This window comes from Anomaloglossus baeobatrachus, chromosome 1, assembly GCF_048569485.1.
Source record: "Anomaloglossus baeobatrachus isolate aAnoBae1 chromosome 1, aAnoBae1.hap1, whole genome shotgun sequence".
In the NCBI taxonomy this organism is placed as follows: domain Eukaryota; kingdom Metazoa; phylum Chordata; class Amphibia; order Anura; family Aromobatidae; genus Anomaloglossus; species Anomaloglossus baeobatrachus.
The window spans coordinates 66450109-66473469 of NC_134353.1; the positions used below are offsets into that span (position 1 = coordinate 66450109).

The window sequence follows — 23361 nt, forward strand, 5'->3', positions numbered from 1 at the left end:
ATTCCAACTCTGTGACCAACTTTTCAAGAAGCTTTTGGGTTCTGTTGACATCATCCCAATTTATCTAACGATTTAAGAAGATCCTTACACTTGAATGTTATCTTGAATTTTTGGGAAACACCATGGTTAACATACATTAAGACATTGTGGTGGTTGTACAGTTAGTATAATATCCCTCCCATCATGCTGTATAACATTAGTTATGTTGCACTTACATGTAAAACTTAGAGAATGTGATTAGTGGTGGTTCCATCCCTGCCTTCACATTTTCTATGCTGTTAATTGAGTCCATAGATTATACATGTACAGTTGCAGTCTATATGTCACATTCCAGAACTCCATATATAAGACCATCCCGGGATGTTGTCATTCTACTTCCCACATCTACGGTTGAGGACAAGCCTTACAATGAAGACCTCTTCTTTTTCTCAGAAGACTCTGAATGTGAATGAGTCCAGTAGGACTCGGGGTTCTACTGTGGTATCCAACTCCACTGGGATCCAAGGGACCTTGGAAGAGTCCTCAACTAAAGTCTACGTCTACCGTCCCAACGAGAAGGAAGAGCTCCAGGAGTTGAACAATCGATTTTCAGGCTACATTGACAAGGTGAGATCGCTGGAACAGAAGAACAAGGCTTTATGTGAAGAGGTGGAAGAAATAAGCCGACGTCTGAAGGAAAGAGGACCTGGCATATCTGATGAATACGATAAAGAGTTCAAGGAGCTGAAGGAATTAATTGAAAAGTTGACCAAAGAAAAAGGTGCAGCCGACATTGAGAGGGGAAATTTGGAGGAAGAAATTGAAATCTGGAATGCTAAATGTGATGAGGAATTGGTCCTAAAAGGTAAGGAACTCTGAGTACATGGATCTGCTGTGAAAGGGTCTTAAACGGCTATTGTAAAATTGGGATAGATGATGCTTTACTTCATGAAAGCCACTTTCCCCTCCAAAAACTTCATTCGAAGGGCATTGCTAGTACTTTAAAGGGGGTTGTCCACTACTAGGATAACCACTTCTGATTCCACCTTTCCTCCAGGTAAAATAATAAAGACTATACTATACTTACCTACCTACCATGTCAGCTCACGTGGGGTTGTGACTTTACGCAAGCCACACATCCAATCAGCGCTGGCTGTCTTCTCCCTGACTTCGGACCAAACGAGCAATCAACAAGAAGTGAGTGCAACCACAGCACTCGCTTCCAGTTGATTAACTCATTTGGTGGACAACCCCTTTATTGCATGGGAAGCAAAACACATCTGAGAGAGCCACTGACCTAGATGACCATGTTTACAATTACACGGGGGCACCATAATAATAGTGGGTACAATAGGTACCTCAATAATCAATACTGATAATGAATAAAAATACAAAAAGGGCAAGACCAATATTGCCACCATGCAGTAATACAGAGTCAAAATCCGGCACAGCAGAGCTGTGATATCATTGTAGTGTTTGATTCATATTCTTGTGTAAGCGGGGCCTTGGGCAGGGCAGATATATGCACTCAGAGTACTGGTGGATAACCACAGGTCTGACCCTTTTTGAAGGAATTTTAGGACGGACTCCACAGGAATCTCTTCCTTTAGCTGACCCCCATGACGCAACAGGAATTTTCTTCTATTGGTGCTCCTCCATTGATTTAATGCTGGAACAGATTTTTTTTTTATGCTACCTGTCCTAAAATTAGGTCACCCAGTAAATGTGCAAATATTCCCTTTAAACCAACTGGGCGTGTTCCACAGAACTCTCTCGGGAGTTTTCACAGAATTTGTTTTATGAATTTTTTTTCTCAATGCTGTTCGGACATAAAAAAAAAACCACTCAAACCATTGTCAGTCATTGGGGAAGTGGAAATGAGTGGTTTTTTTTTTTTTTTTTTCTATCCACAAACCAAATCTACATGCAAAAAAACCCCCACAAAAACACATAAAAAACAACAACCAGCATTCATTAATTTCTTGCGTGAGTTGTGAAAGACTCGCCCATTCAACCAAAGCCTCCTTCACACTTCAGTGATTCTGGTACATATGTTGCTGTTTTTATACGTACCAGAATCACAGACATACGCAGACCCATTAAAATTAATGGGCCTGCGCACACATCAGTGATTTTTCAGTAACGTGTTTCTGTGCGGCGTACACACATGTCCGTACAGAGACAAGTCCATTTTTTTCTGGCATCACTGATATCCCACAGACCACATTATGGTGTGATCCATGAAACACGTACCAGAAAAATCACGTACATTTAAAATAACAGAAAACTTTTTATACTCACCTTCTCCAGCTTTTCTCTCACCTTCTCTGGCGGCTGCTGTCTCCTGCTTCCAAGCCAGCTAATTATGGTCATGAATATGCAATTATGCACTGCACAGCCGACCCGGAAGTAGCTGCAGATGGGAGACAATGGCGGCCAAAGACAGCATCCGGGAGAGTTCAGCAATCAGCACCAATTGCCTGATCTCAGTGGATTATCACGGATAGCACACGTGTGCCAAAATCACGGCACATGGAGGAACATACGCACCTTTATCACGTCAGTCAAAAGCACAGACATTTTTCACTGATGTGTGAAGGGGACCTAAGGGAGTACGAAAAAATATGGATTCCATATGGAGCCATTGAATAGCATCCGATTTGACTGATGCATTGTAATTACTGAGAAAACTGTATTTAGTCTTGTAATTTAATAACTGCTGTAGAAAAAAAAAAAAAAAAAAAAAATTACATGAGGATGACAAGAGGGAAATAAAAAACAAAAAAACTTGTTTGAGTTTTCTGGATCAAACACAAAGGATGCTATTTTACTGTATTTGTTTTCATACGCTCAGGTGAACCCGGCCATATTTTGATTCTCGTAGATTAACCATAGTTTAGTCTCAATTCAATGTTCACGAGATCTATTGGTCTAGCCACAGGGGGTATAAAGGAAGCAGTCACAACCAAAGCCTGATGATTGAGGAGGTCCTAAGGCCATATAAAAAGGCACTAGTATGCTGAAGGGCACAAAGATGTGGGCCCTGGGTAGCCATAGAGGTTTTGGGCAGTACACTAAATTGACTGTTTTTCAGACATCTGACAGTGTTATTTGGGAACTGTATAGTCATATTATTAAAGGTACTATTTGGAAAATAACAAATGGGAACATTAAAGGGGTTGTCCAGTCTAAAATTCTAAGTCTGCACCAGATCCCAGATCTAAAACCGACAAAGCCTCACATAGTGCACAGTGTGCGCTATGGAGGATTCATCGGTTTCAGTGCCGGGAATGGTGGTGACATGGCTGCAAGTATCTGACTTTTCTGTGCTTCTCAACTCCATTCTACCAATAATCCCAGTGCTTCAGGTGCCAACATGCCGCCAGTTGGATGGACACTGAGAAGCATAGCCGATTTGTATGGTGACAATGTCTGTAACATATAGTTGCTTAGATTGGCACAGACTACCACGGGCAATCCTCCATAATGGCACTCCCTTACAGATTCATATCTCCGCATGGGTTGGCATTTTGTTAGCCACATCAGATTTTGATTTTAAGGAATACCTACAAATTAGTTGAACTCTTTGGATCTCACCACAATTTTGTGACGGCATAAAAAGTGGAGAAACAGAATGAGCAATTAATGAGAGCTGTATTATGGATCAGTACAACAGGTCTATAATGCAAGGAATGAACGGGGCAAAGTGAAGTAAAAGCCGTGGTTTGCTCAGTCTGATGGCTCTTTTCCACTTGTGTACTGCTTCTGATGCGAGAGTACCGGAAGTGATATGCTAATGACCCTATGCTGCAAGCGTCATGCGACTGTGATGTGATCTTGTGATCGTATCACAGCTGCGGAGAAGAGGGAGGGAGCACTTTCTCAGCATCTCCTCAGCATCTCAGCGTCTGTGTGGGGCCCCGAGGTGCGGTGTCGGTGCAGCTGTGCATTACCTTCAGGGACTCCACGCAGCTGGATCTTGTCACAGGTAGGAAATCCTCTATTTTGATTGTCGTGACGCCACTCTCAGAATTGCGGTCAGTGGAGACCGCCACTGCAGGTTAGGGGTGCCTGGGGCCGATAGTGGGTGCAGTCAGTTGTAATAGCCTCCTGAGAGTGAGGCATGCCCCAGGGCCCCGTGTAGATGTGTGGAACTACAAGTCGCAGAATGACTCACACGCACAAGCAGAATGTCTTTCAAGGGTTTTACTCACTGAGGGTGGCAGGGTGAGTAACCCGGGCGTAGCTGGGATGAACCAGGCTGGAACCAGGTGTCCTTCAGGCTGACTGATGAGGGTGGCTACCGACTCGCCTTCCTTAGCCCTTTGTGTTTTGGGGTAACCCCTGCTTGAAGCCCTGCTGGGGTCGCCCAGGGAAGTTGCTGGTGCCTCTCTCCCCTTCCTTTTGGCCCGTTTGCTTGTAGCCTGGACCAGGTCACTCCGGCTGCTTGCCTCCTGTGAGCTATGGGCCCTCACTTTGCTACGTGGCTGCGGACTCTGTGGTGTTGTCTTGGGGGTGTAAAGTGCCCCCTCATGCAGGTTTGGCAAAGGACAGGTGAATCTATCCCTGCACTGGGACCTGTTACCCGGTTGGGCCTGGTAACTCCCTGACAGTCTCCTTACTCCCCACTCCGTTGCTCTCTCTTTAGCCGTGGGTGGATTTCGGGCAGCACTACCAGGTGACCGTTCTCCCCCGTCGGTAGCCACTGCGCGTACGTTGTCAGAATTGTGTCGAGCTCCAGGGTCGGCTTCTGCTCTCCCTGAACTTCACTACCCAACTCCTCTCGGCTCACTCCTCACTCCTGTTCCCGCCTACGTCACCTAGCAACCAGGCTCTCTACCACACCCCTTGAGTGGAGATGGAGGCCTCGCCCCCTCCTGGGATCCCCAGGGGTCCTCCCAAAGGTACATGTGTGAGACCTGATCACTATGCGCCTGTGTAGTCACACCTCGGTCAGCCTTCTGGATTACCTGTTTTGTACTGTCCCCAGCATGGGTGCAGTACTCAGTGGTGCCTGACCAGGTCAGGGGCGCCACATTCCCCCTTAGTTATCACCAGCACGTCCTCGGGCTGCAAGACAACATTTTAAAATGCATAAAACATTAAAACATTGTAAAACATTTTAAAACCACCAGGTACCATACATCACCACCCTCCACCCACAAGTCCGTTAACCCACCCAAAACCCTCTCAGGAGGCAGGTCACCGGTTTCTTTTGGTAACCAGGTCTGGGCCATCTGCTTCCCCAGACCTTTCCTCCAATCTTCCTCTCCCGTTGGCCGCGCCTTCAGCCACTTCTGGCAGGATGTGGAGGCGGCTTTCATGGTCTGGTGGTTTCAGGGTATACCTGGCCTGGTGGAGCCGCGCCTTCAGCCTCTTCTCAGCAGGATGCAGAGGCGGCCTCCACAGTTGGTGCCGACCAGGTACCCGCTTTGTGGTGGAGAGCCAGGCCCCATAAACAGGCGTGCTCCCTGGTTGCAGGAGAGCCAGGCCCCTAAACAGGCTGGCTCTGGTGGTGGTACCTCTGGGGTAACTATTTACACTGCGAGAGTTTGTGGCTATAGCCAGTTCATAGCCTTAAGGTTCATGGGTTAAAGTGCAAAAAGAGGTTTCTCACATTAGTTCATGTGGGCACATTTCTTGAACTTGTAAACGTTGCAAAACTTGTCAAAACTTGTAACTTCTGTACTTTACTTGCTTTACACAGATTCCTCCTCACCAGGGCTTGGGCCTGTAGGGCTATGGCACCTGTTGCTTTCTCCATCTCTGTCATCATCTGTAGTGGTCTCATCAACGGGTTCTTTATCTTTTCTTTCCTCTTCTTCTGTATCTGTTTCTTTTTCTCCTTCTTTATCTTGTAGTGTTGAGACAGCAGGGTTTCTGTAGGGATTTCTGGGGCATGGTGTGACATCTAGTGCGTACCATCCGCGTTCTCCTTGGTGTTTGGTGAATTCTACCGGGTCTCCTATCTGTAGGTTTCTTCCTGGATGTCCTCTAGGTAAATGTGCTCTTACATCCCTTCTGTTCACAAAAATGCCCTCCTTTACACCAGGTGCTACTATAAAGCCATATCCAGACCTTAGACTGAAGTCTTCTACAACTCCTCGACAAAGTGGGCCTCTGACCTGGGATTTGGCTCTTCTCAAGGACCGCTTTTCCTCTAAGTCTCTGGCCGTGACCTCGTCCTTCTCCTCGGGAGACTGCTGTGCAGGTGGATCCCTTGTCCTACTGCGGCGCCGTGTCCTGCGGGCTGGGTCCTGCCTGACTGCCACCTCACCGCTTGCAGGCTCCCAGGTGATGTATTTGGACAGATCTTCTTCAGCGGAGGATGTCGGGCCCTCTTCATCCCAGCGGGAGTACGGCAGCATCTCTAGCTCTTGGACTGGTGCTGCATCCGCTGCTGACGGCTCTGGGGTCAGCTTCTCAGCTTTCTGGCCTCCCCTCCCCCTTAGTTCTTCTGAGCACTCCTCTTGTGGCAGCGCTAGGGATGGATGTTCATCAGCAGGCCAGGGCGGTGGACTCCTTGGCGTGGATGTTGCAGGAGTCTTCCTGTGGGTGTGCGGGGGGAGCAGATACCGGTCCACCATCTCCTTTGGGAAGTGGGCCTCTAGATCAGCCTTCAGCTTCCAGTATTCGGGGTCCTCCCCCAGCATGGACTTCCCAGCAGGGACTTCCTTGGGCTGGGGAGTGATGTCTGCTCTGGCCTTGCAGGCCGGGGTAGATAATTGTACAGTCTTGCCTTGGCGGGCCGCGACTGGCAGGGCGGCGGCGTGAATCAGCGTCGCTGTTGTGGCCGGTTCTTGGCGGGCCGGGCTGGGCGTCGCTGCAGCGGTCTGGGCTTGGCGGACCGCACCTGACTTGGCGGCGGCCTGGGTCAGCGCCGCCGCGCCGGGCATCTCTCCAGGGACCGCAGGCATGGCAGCAGGGGTCGGGGCACTCGCGCTGGCAGGGGCAACACAGGACTCACCCATCGGTAGCATCATCGGGGCCTGAGTCGTCGCCGCTCGGTCTGGCACCCGTCGTGCGGTTCCCCTCTCGTAGGCCTGAACCGCCGCAGCCATCTCCTGCAGCTCCGCACGTCCCTCTCGGATCTGCTGCACGATCCTCGCTTCCAGTCGGTTACTGAACTGGGCAAGCTCCCAGGACCACCAGGCAGCGGAACCCGGCTCTGGGCTCCTATCTTCAGACGCCATCTTCACCACGTCGTCGCTGCTCTGCAGATCTTTTCTCAGCAGCAGGCCTCCGACTCTTCCTTGCAGCCTCAGTGCCAGTTCCTTCACTGCCTTGAACTCTTCTCCCAACAGCAGGCTTATCAGTCTCTGCTCTGCCTTTTCCAGCAGCAGGCTTCTGGCTCCCTTTCCTTCCCGACGTCCCTGAACGCCTCCGCTCTCATCACTTGCGAGACCAGGACCCTGCAGGGGATCTCTGGGTAGCCACACCTCTTCGTGGGCGGTAACTTCTCCCAGCGCGGGCTGCTGTGGTTTTTCAGCGCGCTTTTCATGGTGGCAATATGGCGGCGCTTCCAATTTTTCAAGCGGACCGCCCAGGCACATGGTCACCTGTCTGAACAGGTCTAGTCCTTATCCTGTTCGTGACGCCAGGATGTGGGGCCCCGAGGTGCGGTGTCGGTGCAGCTGTGCATTACCTTCAGGGACTCCACGCAGCTGGATCTTGTCACAGGTAGGAAATCCTCTTTTGATTGTCGTGACGCCACTCTCAGAATTGCGGTCAGTGGAGACCGCCACTGCAGGTTAGGGGTGCCTGGGGCCGATAGTGGGTGCAGTCAGTTGTAATAGCCTCCTGAGAGTGAGGCATGCCCCAGGGCCCCGTGTAGATGTGTGGAACTACAAGTCGCAGAATGACTCACACGCACAAGCAGAATGTCTTTCAAGGGTTTTACTCACTGAGGGTGGCAGGGGGAGTAACCCGGGCGTAGCTGGGATGAACCAGGCTGGAACCAGGTGTCCTTCAGGCTGACTGATGAGGGTGGCTACTGACTCGCCTTCCTTAGCCCTTTGTGTTTTGGGGTAACCCCTGCTTGAAGCCCTGCTGGGGTCGCCCAGGGATGTTGCTGGTGCCTCTCTCCCCTTCCTTTTGGCCCGTTTGCTTGTAGCCTGGACCAGGTCACTCCGGCTGCTTGCCTCCTGTGAGCTATGGGCCCTCACTTTGCTACGTGGCTGCGGACTCTGTGGTGTTGTCTTGGGGGTGTAAAGTGCCCCCTCATGCAGGTTTGGCAAAGGACAGGTGAATCTATCCCTGCACTGGGACCTGTTACCCGGTCGGGCCTGGTAACTCCCTGACAGTCTCCTTACTCCCCACTCCGTTGCTCTCTCTTTAGCCGTGGGTGGATTTCGGGCAGCACTACCAGGTGACCGTTCTCCCCCGTCGGTAGCCACTGCGCGTACGTTGTCAGAATTGTGTCGAGCTCCAGGGTCGGCTTCTGCTCTCCCTGAACTTCACTACCCAACTCCTCTCGGCTCACTCCTCACTCCTGTTCCCGCCTACGTCACCTAGCAACCAGGCTCTCTACCACACCCCTTGAGTGGAGATGGAGGCCTCGCCCCCTCCTGGGATCCCCAGGGGTCCTCCCAAAGGTACATGTGTGAGACCTGATCACTATGCGCCTGTGTAGTCACACCTCGGTCAGCCTTCTGGATTACCTGTTTTGTACTGTCCCCAGCATGGGTGCAGTACTCAGTGGTGCCTGACCAGGTCAGGGGCGCCACATCTGTCTCTGCGCAAAACATGCGAGTGCAGACCAATGTTTCACACGCTTCCATAGGCTTGTATGGGGGTGGGTGAGCGGAGACTGGCTGCAAAACGCAGCATGCTGCGATTGCACCGAGAGCATGATTCGTATGGAGAAATAAAAGGAAGAGGACACTGTCTCATTGATTAACACTGGTGGCAGTGCAATCCGATGTTTTGTCGGATCGCATTCGCACAGAGAAATCGCAAGTGGAAAAGAGCCCTGACACTCAGAGTGGGGGGGGTAGGGGTGGAGACAAAAGAAACCATAGGGGACAAGGGCATTCTAATTGACAATGCAGGTGTCAGCGCAAGCCGTGTTCAATCAGGAACAGATGCAGAGGAGAAAGAAGAAGAAGAAAAAAAAAAATCCACAGCCCCACTACATAAATTTGATATAGCTGTAATTGTTTCAACCCACAAAATAAAAAAAATAGCATAATAAGTTATTAGTAAACATTAAAAAAAAATGGAAAGTTGGTTAGCTCACCATTATAAATACAGAAGTGGTGCCCGTGTTTATATTATACTTTTCCTCTGATTATTCCACTCCTGGTTTTGGCTGCAACAACTGAGATAAAAACCTCACCAAATACTCAACGTGTGAACGTGGACAAGAAAAAAAGCACAGTGGGCAGATTACTATAAGGCCATGTGCACACGTTGAGTATTTGGTGAGGGGTTTTTTTACCTGTTTTTGCAGCCAAAACTAGGAGTGGAACAATCAGAGGAAAAGTATAATAGAAACACGGGCACGAGTGCTGTATTTAACACCCACTCCTGGTTTTGGCTACAAATACTGAGGTAAAAAACTCAAATACTCAACATGTGCACATTGCCTTATAGAAATCTGCCCACTGCTTTTTTTTTTTTTTTAGGCCTCATGCACACATTGGGTATTTGGTGAGTTTTTTACCTCAGTATTTGTATCCAAATCCAGGAGTGGGTGATAGAAACACGGGCACCATTGCTGTATTTATAATTCCACTCCTGGTTTTGGCTTCAAATACTGAGATAAAAAACTCAAAACACCCAATGTGTGCATGTGGTCCTACAGTGAGCAGATTTCTATAAGGCCACGTGCACAGATTGAGTATTTGGTGAGTTTTCACTTCAGTATCTATTAGGCCATGTGCACAGGTTGTGTATTTGGTGAGTTTTCACCTCAGTATCTATTAGGCCATGTGTAGTGATGAGCGAGTACTAAAAAGCTCGGGTGCTCGAGGCTCGGGTTGAGCATCCCAAGATACTCGTGTACTCGGCCCGAGCACCGAGCCCAATGTTATCCTATGGGAGACCCGAGTATTTTTGTGAAATGACCACCGGCAGCATGTAGAAACCATAAAACTGTAAATTAAAAAAAAAACCGTGCGTGTGTGTGTAAGCGTGCATATATATATATATATATATATATATATATATATATATATATATATATATATATATATATATATATATATATATACACGCGGAGTGGAGTGCGGGAGGGGCCGTAGCCGAGCGGGGAAGTGTCGGGCTAAAGGCACGGTCATTCTGTGAGGGCCGGCCAATCACTGCAATTCCACAAGTAACAGGGCTGTGGCATTGCGGTCTGCCAGCCAATCCCTGCATGAGGGCTGGCTCTCAAAAGAGCGCCAACATGAAGACCACGAGTACAGCACGAGTATCGCGAAATTACTCGGTACCCGCCGAGTAGCCCGAGTACAGTGATACTCGTGCGAGTACCGAGTAGTGACAAGCATACTCGCTCAACACTAGCCATGTGCACAGGTTGTGTATTTGGTGAGTTTTCACCTCAGTATCTATTAGGCCACGTGCACACTGAGTATTTGGTGAGTTTTTACCTGAGTATCTATTAGGCCATGTGCACAGGTTGAGTATTTGGTGAGGTTTTTACCTCAGTATTTGCAGCCAAAACCAGATGTGGATGATAAATACAGAAGAGATGCCCGTGATTCTACAGAAACAATTAGTGAGCTTTTTTTAAAATATAGATAGAAATGTAAAACTTAATGGGGTTTTTTGGGTTACTTTTGCTTCCAAAGAAGTGTGAGGGGATGAGGGGTTGAATTTGAGTCCCATTTTTTTTTTCCAGAATTCAGATGCCTCTGTAATTAGAGCAGAAAATAAAAAAAAGTAAACCTGACACCCTGTAATTAATTAGCAATTAGACTCACGTGTCCTCGCCTTGTCAGTACTCATGTTACTTATATTAGCATATGAATGGCGGCTTTGATGGCTACGGCCATGTTCACACTTTGTTCCAGTACTAGCTATGTAAATGACATCAATCATTTACTGATCTATGTGTAGATGAGTAAATAATCTGATATATACACTGCGGAAATCAACATGCAAATTTATCTGCGACTAGGCAATTCAGGGTGAAACCTAAGGTAAATCAGCAGCAAAATCCGCATGGAAGCTGAATGGATTTTGCTGCTGATTTTATTTCTTCACAGTGGGAAAGACAAATGAGCTGTAATGGGAAAATGCTGTCAGGACCCCGTCATACGTCCGTGTGTCCAGTATGTGCGAGGTTCATTTTTGCACGTACCGGAGACATGAACAAACGTGTTTTCACATGGACCGTGTGTCCGTTTTTCTCCAGTAGCATGGCTGTCACACAACCCGCACACTGATGTGCTCCGTGTGACATGTACCGGAGAAAACATGTCTGTGAAATAAAATGCTTTTCCATACTCGCCTGTCTCCACCACTGATGTCTCCAGCACTGCTGTCACTTGCTTCTGACCCCACTCATTATGCTTATTGCATATTCACTGCACCGAGGACCAGAAGCAGCAGCAGCACCATGGACAGGCAAGTGTAAAAGTTAATTTTATGTCACATGACCGCTGAAGCTAATTGGTGGCCGCTGATCGTCTGCAGCGGTAGATACAGCACTGGCATTGCAGGAATGGCACCAGTTCAGGACATGAGTATTACTTTTTATTTTTTGTTCTGCCCCACAGAACTATTAGGGTATGACCGCACTTGGCTTTTTACCTGCTTTTTTGCTGCTTTTTCAACTGCAGCGTTTAATGCCAAAATGGATGTGTTCTGCTTTTCAAGCAAAGTCTATGGGAATTTGGGTTTCTTGTCCGCACTATGCTGTTCAAAATGCTGCTTTTTTGTGGCAGAAATTTGGGCAAAAACTCTGCTTTTCAAAGAAAACATTAAAACGCTGCAGTTGAAAAAGCAGCAAAAAAGCAAAGTGCAGTCATACCCTTAGGCCATGAGTGCATTTTGCGTTTTTGGTGCAATTTGTTGCTCAAGTCTCCATGTCTCTCCTTATCCCAGGAAAGTCAATGAGATTTCTGAAGTGCTGTGCACACCTTGCAGTTTTGGGTGCAGAAAAAAGAAGCAGCATGTTAATTCTTGGTGCTTCATTACTGACGTTTAGTAGCCCTTCCAGCCAATATTTCAGTAAATAACATATGGCACAAAAACACATGCATTTTTTGGTGCGGTTTTCTGCCACATGGTGCAGATTTTGGTACAGAACACTTCTGCACCAAAAACTCCTCGTGCCTTAAAAGCCTTAAAAAGGGAATGTCCAAACAGCCATTGGCGCCTTTAAAATATTCGAATACAGTATTGCATAGATAATTATTTCTGACTATATTGGCTTATTTTTCTATAATTAAGCATCTGAGAACTGTACTAACCAGCCAGAAGAGTGTGGTTGTCATTACCAGTACCAGTCTCCATCTGAATTAAATTTGCCTTTTATTTCCATTTCCTTTGGTAGATGAAGCCGAAAGGACCCTACGTGAGTTTCGCCAAGACGTGGATGATGCCACGGTGCAAAAGTTGGAGTTGGAGAGAAGAGTAGAACAGCTGGTGGATGAGATTGAGTTCCTCAAAAAGCTCCACGACGATGAAGTGGTCGACTTACTGAAACAAATCCAAGAGTCAAAGGTGACTGTGGAGATGGAGAGTGCACGGCCAGACCTACTGGCTGCATTAAGAGCCTTGAGGGTTCAGATTGAAGAAGCGGCCACCAAAAACATTCAGGAGGCTGAAAAGTGGTACAAGACCAAGCTGAATACGGCCAAAGGACAGGTGGCCAAGAACGAGGAGAAGATCCAGACTATTAAGGAAGATATCAGTAAATTCAGCTCCCAAATGTCCGACCTCCAGAGCCAGATCGACGCCTTGAGGGCCAGAAACGAAGCCTTGGAGAAGCAGCTGCAGGATTTGCAGGAAAGGCACTTGGAAGAAATTGCCATGCTTCAGAATATCATTGCTCAGCTGCAAGATAGGCTCCTAACAACAAAAGCAGATTTGGCGCGGTATTTGCAGGATTACCAAGATTTGCTACACATCAAGCTCAAGCTGGATGCGGAGATTGCGGTCTACAGGTCATTGCTGGAAGGAGAAGAAGAAAGGCTGGGCATCAAAGACGTTGAAGGTAAAAGTTTTTCAATGGGCAAGTTAGGCCCCACTCACACTTGCGCTATTTTGACGCAAACGCAATCTGTCAGTAATGTAGTACAGTTCATTTATTTACAGTGGAAGCGCGTTAATATGCCACGTGAGTGTGTCATGCAGTACCCGCTTGTGTCCACATGGTGTCGTGCTTCCACTGTAAATAAATGAACTGTACTACGTTAGTGACGGATTCCGTTTGCGTCAAAATAGCGCAAGTGTGAGTGGGGCCTAACATAGACTCTCATAAGAAATGGTTAATACAGGTTGAAAAACTAATGTCCCACCTGTGCGCAGGTTGTGTCTGGTATTGCAATTTCACCCTATAAATGTGATTAGCGCTTAGGTTGAGTTCACACGTCCAGTCATCAGCCATTAGAACAATCCACTTCTAAAAAAAAAAAACATAACTTTTATGTCCTGCTTTAAAAAAACCTGATTTCTGCTGCATCTGGGGTTTTTTTTACATTGAAGTCTATGGAACACGGATCCATTAAATAGCCACCCACTATCTTCCATTGGAAACTGATCCAGTAAGCAAAAAAATGGATCATTTGCAAATAGATGGCTATTTAATGGATTTGTTTTCCATAGACTCCAATGATAAAAAAATGAATCCCAGGTGAAATCAGTGTTTTAAAAACAGATGAAAAAAAAGTCGTGTTTGCAGAACTTTTTTGCCAATGGATTGTTACTGGAGTCGATCTAATGGATGATTACAGGACATGTGAACAAAGGCTAAAACTACAGGACATGTGAACAAAGCCTAAAACTACAGGACATGTGAACAAAGCCTAAAGCTACAGGACATGTGAACAAAGCCTAAAGCTACAGGACATGTGAACAAAGCCTAAAGCTACAACACCCAGCTCATATATTCAGCCCTAGTTAGTAAACTCATTTGGAAGTTTTCACATCATCACTTCCTATGAGTTCCGGTCGAGATTTGCAAACCTAAGGCCCCATTCACATAGTGTTTTTTTCTTGTGTGAGTGCCATTTGTGTTTTTTATGGATGGCAATCATGCATATTACAGTCTATGGTGCAGTTCATATGTTCGTGAGTTGTCCCGTCCCCCCATGAAAAAAAACCTGATGAAAATTGGACAAAACTCTGACAACTGATGAAAATCACTCATAAAACTTAGTCCATGTTGTTTTTAGAAACTGCAGGCCAGCAATGTATGTGGATTTCATGGTATCATTGCTATAAATGAGTGGACACTGCGCAAAAAAGGTTTCTACAGCAGAAAGTAACTTCACACAGTTTAAAAAAAAAACCAAAAAAACCCAAACAAACACATTTTAGGCTGATTTTGTACACACAAAAAGACACAGATTAAGGCAGAAGTCACATTTGTGAGTCTCACATTGCATCACCCGGCTCGGCCTGCCGCTCTCCAGACAGGAGCGTCTCAGTTACATAGAAATACATGCAGCCGACCCGCTCCTGTCCGGAGAGTGTGTGCCGCGCCGGGCGATGTGATGCGAGACTCGCGCCAGTGTGACTCCAGCCTTAAAGACTGAGTTAGGCTATGGGCGCACGCTGCGTTTTTATGTGACCACAAAGATGCAGCGTTTTTGTGCGTTTTTGGCTGCTAAAAAACACACAAACGCACCTGCGGTAAAAAACGCATAAAAAAGCATGCATTTTTTTCGCGTTTTTGCTGCGTTTTTTTCCAGTGCATTGCATGGGTGAAAAACGCTGGCAAAAACGCAGAAATAATTGACATGTTGCATCTTTGTGGTCACCACAAAAACGCACCTAAAACAAAACTGCACTGTGCGGACAGCAAAAATGAAAACTCATAGACTTTGCTGGGAAAGGAAAGTCATGCAGTTTTAAGACCAAAAACGCACCCGAAAAACGTGCAAAAACGCCGCGAACAAACAAACCGTGCTCACATAGCATAAGGCCTTGTGCACACAGTGCGTTTTTTTTTATACAGATTTAGTGGAGATTGTGGCCCAAATCAGCATGTCTATCTTCATGCCATCAAAATCAATGAGTATTCAGAAGTGCTGTGCGCACGTTGCTTCTTTTTTACTTGCAAATTTGGTGCAGAAAATAATCTGCACCATGTCAATTATTGGTGCATTTTTCCCTACATTTTTTAAGCCCTTCTTTAACCCATTGACTTAATTTAAAAAAAAAAAATGCATGCCACAAAAATACGCCTCAAAACGCATGCTTTTTTTGGTGCGTTTTTCTGCCAGAAGGTGCAGATTTCATGCAATTTCTGCACCAAATCTGCAGCATGTGTACATGCCCTAATATTTACAAAGCTTGTTCACACTTATTGATACTTTTTGGGGGGCAGAAAAGCTGCAATGTTTTCCAGTAACAGCAGAATTAATAAGATTTATAAAATATGATTCACACAGTATATTTTTCTAGTATCTTTTTTTGATTTGTGGTGTATAGATAAACAAAAAAACGCAGCGTCAGTTCTTTCGAGCCAAGTTCCCAAGTGCAAAATGTCATCAGTATTTTTTCTGCAAGTGACTGAAGCAAAATACTCTATAGCAAGCGTATGAAAGGTCTGGGTGCTGTCTGTATGCAAATCTGATATAATAATAATAATAATAATAAATTTTCATTTATATAGCGCTATTTATTCCTCAGCGCTTTACATACATTGGCAACACTGTCCCCATTGGGGCTCACAATCTAGAGTCCCTATCTGTATGTCTTTGGAGTGTGGGAGGAAACCCACGCAAATACGGAGAGAACATACAAACTCCTTGCAGATAGTGTCCTTGGTGGGATTTGAACCCAGGACCCCAGCGCTGCAAGACTGCAGTGCTAACCACTGAGCCACCACAAGACTGCAGTGCTAACCACTGAGCCACCGTGAATGCACAAGGATCAACATTTTTCCATATGGAGAGTCTGCGCACATCATTGTGAGCCATATTTTGGATCAAACTTCCTCACATAATTAAAGACGTCCACTAATTTTACTCTGGTGGCCAATCCTTAGGATAGGCCATCAATGTCTGATCGTCCGGGATCCGACACACCGCCCCCCCGCAGATCAGCTGTACTCTGTTGTGGCTGTAGGCAACTGGAAATGCTCGGTTCTGGACCTGTCCTGTCTTCTAATAGCAGCTGGGTACTGCACCTTCACCTCCTATTGTATGGAATAGGAGGAATTTGTGCAATACTCGGTCGTGGCCACTATTAGAAGAGGGGCAGCTCCGGAACTGAGCATTACCAGGCACCTACTGCTGCCACCGAGAACAGCTGATCAGTGAGGTTTTCAGGTGTCGAACACCGTCAGATCAGACATTGATGATCTATCTTAAAGATAGGTTATCAATGTGAAAGTAGTGGACAACCCCTTTAAATTGTTCATATAAAAAATGGCTGCCGTACGGATGCACAAAACACACTCTGCAGTTATCAGATTTTTATTTTATTTTTTTTAACGGACCCATAGACTTCAATTGGCAAATTTGATCCTTAACTGCGATCAAAATCAGACCTGTCACTGCTCTTTGGTGCCGACCCCTCGGCCCACCCCGGACATATCAACATCCCTGTAGACTATAACAGACCCTATATGTGAAAAACTGACACCTTAAGAAGTCCTAATGTGTATGGGCGCCTTTAGGATAGCTCATTGGACTGGACGTTGTTGCTACAAAGGAATATATATGCACATTCTTCTTAGCTTGATGGGTTTTTTTCTAGTGTGACAAGGAAGACAAATAATTTACAGGTTCTTTTCCAGTACTTTATCTCCTGTGGGGCAAAAAGGACCAGGCATATCGAAATTGAACATGCTCAAATTAATCACAAAAAATAGACCAGTTTGGACAACATTTACCAGATGTGTCTGAGAACCCCGAGTCTGACAGCAGAATCTAAGCACAAAACCTTGTAGGGTATATAGCCAGTATAAAAATGTCACCTTTTAGTGTACTTATTTCCGCCATTAATGGGTAGAAACTGAAATTTTATCAGATATGTTAATTAAGGGACTCAGTGCACCCCGGCTATGGCCATGAGGTAAAGTGCATGGTTTCGCAGGCCACCGCCTCCCTCACTGGTGAATGACAGCGCTGGCTTGTCTGAGCTTTCTCTGCACACAGTGCTCACAGGAGACAAGTCAGCGCTACATATCGGCTCTTATTTAAAGGAATAGGACCGGATCTCCATTACTTGTCAATGTACAGTAAACAATTGATGGAGCTATGCTGCTCTGTAACTGCTTACAGCCAGCCGGCGCTGAGAACAGCTGCGAATTGGTGGTCCTGGATCCTACCGATCTGATTTTGATGACCAATTAAGGTACACTACTCATAAAAAGTTCGGGATATTTGGCTTTTGGGTGAAATTGATGTAAAACATGAAGTTCACACTAAAGTGATATTTTCTCATGACCACTGGGCATTTAAGTAGAAGCAGCAATGGTAATTGTTGTAATGGTAATGTCTCAATAACTTGTCATGTGGCCTTGAGTATTAATTACAGCTGACAATGACGCCTCCTGCTGGTCACTAGTGGAGTTCTTGTCTGCGGAGGTATGGCATTCCATTCTTTGAACGGTGGTCCTCAGGTCATTGAGGTGCTGGGGTAAAGAGTTATAGCCTCTACACAGCAACTCTACAGGTCTTCAATGGGATTCAGGTCTGGAGAAAGTGTAGCCGCTCCATTTGAGATCCCCCAGTCTCCAGCAGTCGTTCCCTAATGATGCAACCTCAATGAGCTCCAGTATTTTCATCCATGAAGATGAGATTAGGCCTGTGCTGTTCAATGACTGGATTGATGTTATTCCAGTAGTAGGGGCTGTCACTGTACCATTCATACAGTGTAGGGCCGTTCTGTACTGACTAGACACACGTGCCCACCCTGTAACACCACCACCACCACCAAAGGCTCACCTGGTGACAGCAGCGGCTGATGCATAACGTGCTCCTTGACGTCTCTAACCTCATTAGTGGCTATCATTTCTGCTCAGTGTAAATGACTTTCACCAGTTACCAGCACTGAGGCCACTGGTTCCTCATCAAGCGTAGATGATACTTGTGCCTGGTGGTGTGGTCAGGTACCTTTCCGGTCATCCAACACACAGACCACTCTGATGGAAATGGTTTTGAATGACCTGACGTGACACTTGGGCTCCACTCACCTCCATTATATATGCCTGGAGTTGTGTGGCATTCATCATCCAGTTTAGAAAGGCATAGTTCACAATGAAGCGGTCATCCGTATGGAATGTGGCCAGAGTACATCCACTACTCTGCCTTTCTGTGACTCTTCCTGTCTCTCTGTACAACCTGCTGATGACACTCTAAGGCTATGTGCGCACGTTGCGTACAAGCCCTGCAGAAATTTCTGCAGCGATCTGAAGAGCACATGTGCGCTTTAGATCGCTGCAGAAATGTCCGTAGTGAGCGCCGATTCCATGCGCTCTGCCTGCAGCTCCTCCCATAGACAGAGCAGGAGCTGCCGGCAAAGCGCAGGAAAGAAGTGACATGTCACTTCTTTTTGCGCAGCGCTTCGGCAGTAGCCGAAGCGCTGCGCTCTTAAACGCCACGTGCGCACGGCCCCTGCACAGTCTCCATAGACTGTGCAGGGGACGCAGGACGCATGCAGTTACGCTGCGCTACAAAGCGCAGCGTAACTGCATGTTTTTACGCGACGTGCGCACATAGCCTAAGGCTATGTGCGCACTTACCGGATTTTTTGCGGTTTTGCTGCATGTTTCGCTGCAGAAAATGTTCATAACATCTCTGCAGTGAATCACCAACAAAACCTATGGGCAAAAAAAAATCCTGTGCGCACTAGGCGGAATTTGACAGCTGCATGTTTTGCTGCGGGATTCCCGCAGCAAAAACAATTGCATGTCAATTCTTTTCCGCACGTCGCTGCAGGATTTCACTACATTGACTCCAATGTTAATCGTGAAATCCCGCAGGGAATAACGCAGGCAGCAAATTCTGTGCGTTTTCCTGCGTTATTCCCTGCGGTATTTTGCGGTTTAGTTCCGGTAATGTACATCGCCTGTCTGCGGTTTTGCAGGGAAGTGATGTCATTACAGGAAGAGGAAGCCGTGCAGAGAGTAAACAAACACACAGACATAGAACACAGACACACAGACACATAGAACACACATAGAAAGAAAACTGAAATATAGAAAACAAAGCACGTGGGCTCCGCTGCATATTTACCGTCCAGCCAAGGTAAGCACACAGCGGCAGCCCGGTATTCTCAGGCTGGGGAGGGAGAGGGGCAGGGATAATGTCCCCCGCCTCACTCCCCCTCCCGCAGCCGAGAATATCAGCCGCAGCTGCCCCGGGACTGTCGCATGCATTATGCGGCAGCACCGGCGTGTCCCCGGCTCTTCCTGCCGCCGTGTAGCAGTGGCGGTCAGGGTAATACAAGGGGTTAATGGTGGTGGATCACCGCCATTAACTCCAGGCTTGATCATGGCAGCGTCTATGTGACAGCTGACCTGATCAACCCGTAAGTAAAGTGAATAAAACACACACACAGAAAAATCCTTTATTTTAAATAAAACAAACAAGCCTCGTTCACCATTTTATTAACCCCTCCCGCACCAAAGCTCCGGCATAATCCACAGCTCCCGGAGTCCTCCGCTGCTTACATCCAGCCGCGACTGTCACAGACACAGCGCTGAATGAATGCAGCAGACAGCAGAGGTAATTACCGGTCATTTCCCACAGCCGGTAATGTGAACCCACTGCCGACCGTGGGAAATGCAGCGCTCTGTCATCTATCTATCTATCCCTCTATCTATTCTTCTGTCTATCTATCTACTATCTCAGAATTAAATATGACTTTTTTTTTTTTTTCTTCAATGTGCTTTATTGCATTGAATGCAATAAAGCACATCCCAACCCGCACGCGGCAAAACCGCGGCAATACCGCGGTCAAACCGCATGCGGTTTGCCGCGGTTTTTTACCGCGGGTGCAGTAATCTTTGACAGCATGCGGAATTTTCTCAAGAAAATTCCATTTCCCAGTGCGCACATAGCCTAAGCCAGGGTTCCCCAACTCCAGTCCTCGAGGGCCGCCAACAGTGCATGTTTTCAGGATTTCCTTAGCATTGCATGGGTGTTGGAATCATCAACTGTGCAGGTGATTAAATTATCACATGTGCAATACTAAGGAAATCCTGAAAACATGCACTGTTGGCGGCCCTCGAGGACTGGAGTTGGGGACCCATGCTCTAAGCTCAGTGGCCACTTCCATCTGAGAACATCCTGCATGAAGCCGCACAATGGCGTGGTCCTTCTGATCAATTGTTAGGCATTATCTTGGCCTCATAATGTCAAAATGTGACCAGCATGAGGAGGACAGTTTAATACCAATTCTAATTGAGCCCTGAAATATATTGGGCGATTCATGGATCAAACACCTGTTGTAAATTTTGCCATTAAGCTCCTTATTAGCGAACAGTAAGTTGTGCAAAAAGTCCTGAAACATTGAATAGTTGGACATGAGCACCCAAAAGATTAGAGAGGGTTAAATTAAGATCAACTGAAAAGGTTAGAGGGCACTATAGGGTCATCCTGAAATTTCATCCAAAAGCCAAATATCCCAAACTTACAATATGTCAACAGAACTACTGCCAATATCAGATCACTGGAGACTCAGCACTGGATCCAAGGAGGGTGACATTGGTCAAAGATAACCAGCAATGGCCCATATAGTACGTCATCAGCCTGTTACTGGCTTCCTAATACTAGGTTAAACCAGCTATTAAAAACTTCTTTGATAACACGTTGCTGAGCAAGAACGGGGAGTCAACCTCCCACATCTCACATCCCACATCTCACATGGTGAGAACTGATTACAGATTCTCTGTCTATTCTAAATACCTCTTTGTTCATTTTGGCTTGATTATCTAGTTAACACATTCCTGATCACACATCTAAAAGTTATAATGGAGTCTATGCGATTATCATATAGACACAGATAATTATGCAATGACATCTATACTTTGATTATTTACACACACAGATAATATTATTACATCTGGACAAACGGCCTATAGCTCAGCAGGCCTAACATTTTTCGGTGGATCTCTAGAGAAGCCATTTAAACATTATTTATCCTAGATTGTAACAGATTTTGTTTGTTTTTCTCCTTTTTTAAGCTCGAGGTGACAAATCCTAAATTGGAGGATCCTATAGCCAGAAGCCTGCAGATCACCAGCCGCAGAGCAAGTCACATGGAAGAACGGGCACTGGATGAATATTAACCAGTCACTGCTTTCAGCCTGTATTAGCACACTGCATGTTTATTCAGCGTTTAAAGGGAAATTACTGATTATGTTTAAGAGTGATAATTATGTTTTTTTCTCTCCTATGTTTGAATTATAAAAACGAATATCTAACTATTGCTGAAATTAGGTGAATGATTGCAAAGCCGTGGGTGTGAACACCATTACTGTAAGAGTACATGACTTTCTCTGCCAGCACAAAATGACTGTTCAAACAAAGCACAATTGCTCGGTGCATCCTCAGCGTGGCCAAACAATTCAGTGCACCCTCCCGCCTACTAGGTTTTCCATCCATTTCTGCGCTGGCTTATTTTAAAGCTGTCATTCAAGAAAGTAGGTGGGACGATGAAATGAACTGTTCCAGCCTCACCAAGGTGGCACCAAGCGCTTGTGCTTGGTTTTATCAGTCATTTTGTGCTGACAGATTCCATCTCTAGATTTTGCCCAGCTAATAAACAATCAGATGTGGATTGTACCCTTGTATCTTTATAGTACTTGTATTATTCATGAGGGTGTGAACATAATCAATAATTTCACAACTTTTGCCAGCATGGGGTAGAATCTTTCAATTATCGATGGACCCACTCAGGAACCCATTATGAGGGTATGATTCTACTTGCATATGACTCGTGCGACTTTCACGTCGGTATCACCTGTCACGGCGCACACTCTCCTGAAAGGAGAGCCTCAGCTGCATGGAAATACATGCAGCCGACCCACTTCTGTCAGGAGAATGTGCACCGTGCCGGGTGATATCGATAAGACTCGCACGAGTCATATGCAAGTATAATCATACCCTAAGGGCTCTTTTCCACTTGCACATAGCTTCTGATGCGAGAGCATTGGAAGCGATATGCTAACGACCTTCTGCTGCGAGCGTCATGCAATCTTGTGATCGCCTCACAGATGCGGAGAAGGGAGCACTTTCTCCCATCTCCTCCGCTGTCTGTCTCTGCGTATACCGCACTGCACTCGCATGTCATGTTTCACATGCTCCCATAGGCTTATATAGGGGTTCGTGAGCCGAGACTCGCTGCAAAACGCAGCATGCTACAATTGCAACGACAGCACAATTTGTGTTGAGAAATAAAAGGCAAGAGGAAACTGCCTCATCAATTAACACTGGTGCGAATGCGAGCTGATGTTTTATTGGATCGCACTCGCACATGAAAATCACAAGTGGAAAAGAGCCCTAATACTGATAGTAGGGGCGGGCATAACCTAAATAACACCCAGGGAGCCAGTCATATTTGGAAAACTATACCATCAAAAAGAAGGAATCAAAGTATAAAACACATGAATGTATACCCAACCAAATAAAATATCTTTATCGAGTAAAAGGAAAAACAAACTTACAAACCAAAAACACACTAACATCTACAAAAGGACAGCACACATCCTCAGTGATGACAAGAAAGGACAATCCACACTTTACTCAAAATAAGAGCAAAACTAAAAACAAAATCCCATATATTACATCGAACAATCTCGATAGAGCCTGTTATATATCAGGTCCAAAAGTCCCTAGGCCTCTTGAACTCCAAATTAATAAGATTTGTTTTACGAGCGCTCGGGAAATCAATACAGTGCACACAGCTTAGTATGGTGAGCTCAAAGAATTCTCCTTTATTAGTATGTGACCAGTTTATATAGGGTCACAGACAAAGGCCTTTTCCCTCTGAACTATGCGCCCATCAGTGTTAGCAGAAGCTTATGATACCATTAGTTATAATGTTATTTATGTTATATATTATTTGTCTTTTCCTAGAAGCTGTGAATCCCAAGCACTCTAATTATCAGTCCCTTAGATAACTGTATGATTGTACTCACACTTCAAAGCATCAACAGATAGTTTTAACTCAGCCAGAAACAATGACTTGTAGAAAGACCAGGAGAAACGCTGTAGTTTTCTTCTAGAATCTTGTATTAAGTACAAAGTAAAG

The 23361-nt window shown here is 46.0% G+C and overlaps 1 protein-coding gene across 1 annotated transcript; it reads left to right on the forward strand.

Moving 5' to 3' along the window:
* Positions 1-408: 408 nt before the first annotated feature.
* Positions 409-21447, forward strand: LOC142283295 (vimentin-like). The gene is made up of 3 exons (XM_075333104.1): positions 409-844; positions 12482-13144; positions 21293-21447. The coding sequence occupies exons 1-3, from the start codon at positions 409-411 to the stop codon at positions 21310-21312; spliced, it is 1119 nt and encodes a 372-aa protein (XP_075189219.1). The 3' UTR covers positions 21313-21447.
* The last annotated feature ends 1914 nt before the right edge of the window (positions 21448-23361 follow it).

Excerpts from the sequence above, each read along its gene's own strand:
- LOC142283295 (XM_075333104.1), top strand. The coding sequence starts at position 409 with ATGAAGACCTCTTCTTTTTCTCAGAAGACTCTGAATGTGAATGAGTCC. Across the intron at positions 845-12,481 it reads TGAGGAATTGGTCCTAAAAG|ATGAAGCCGAAAGGACCCTA; the intron begins GTAAGGAACTCT and ends TTCCTTTGGTAG. Across the intron at positions 13,145-21,292 it reads GGGCATCAAAGACGTTGAAG|CTCGAGGTGACAAATCCTAA; the intron begins GTAAAAGTTTTT and ends TCCTTTTTTAAG.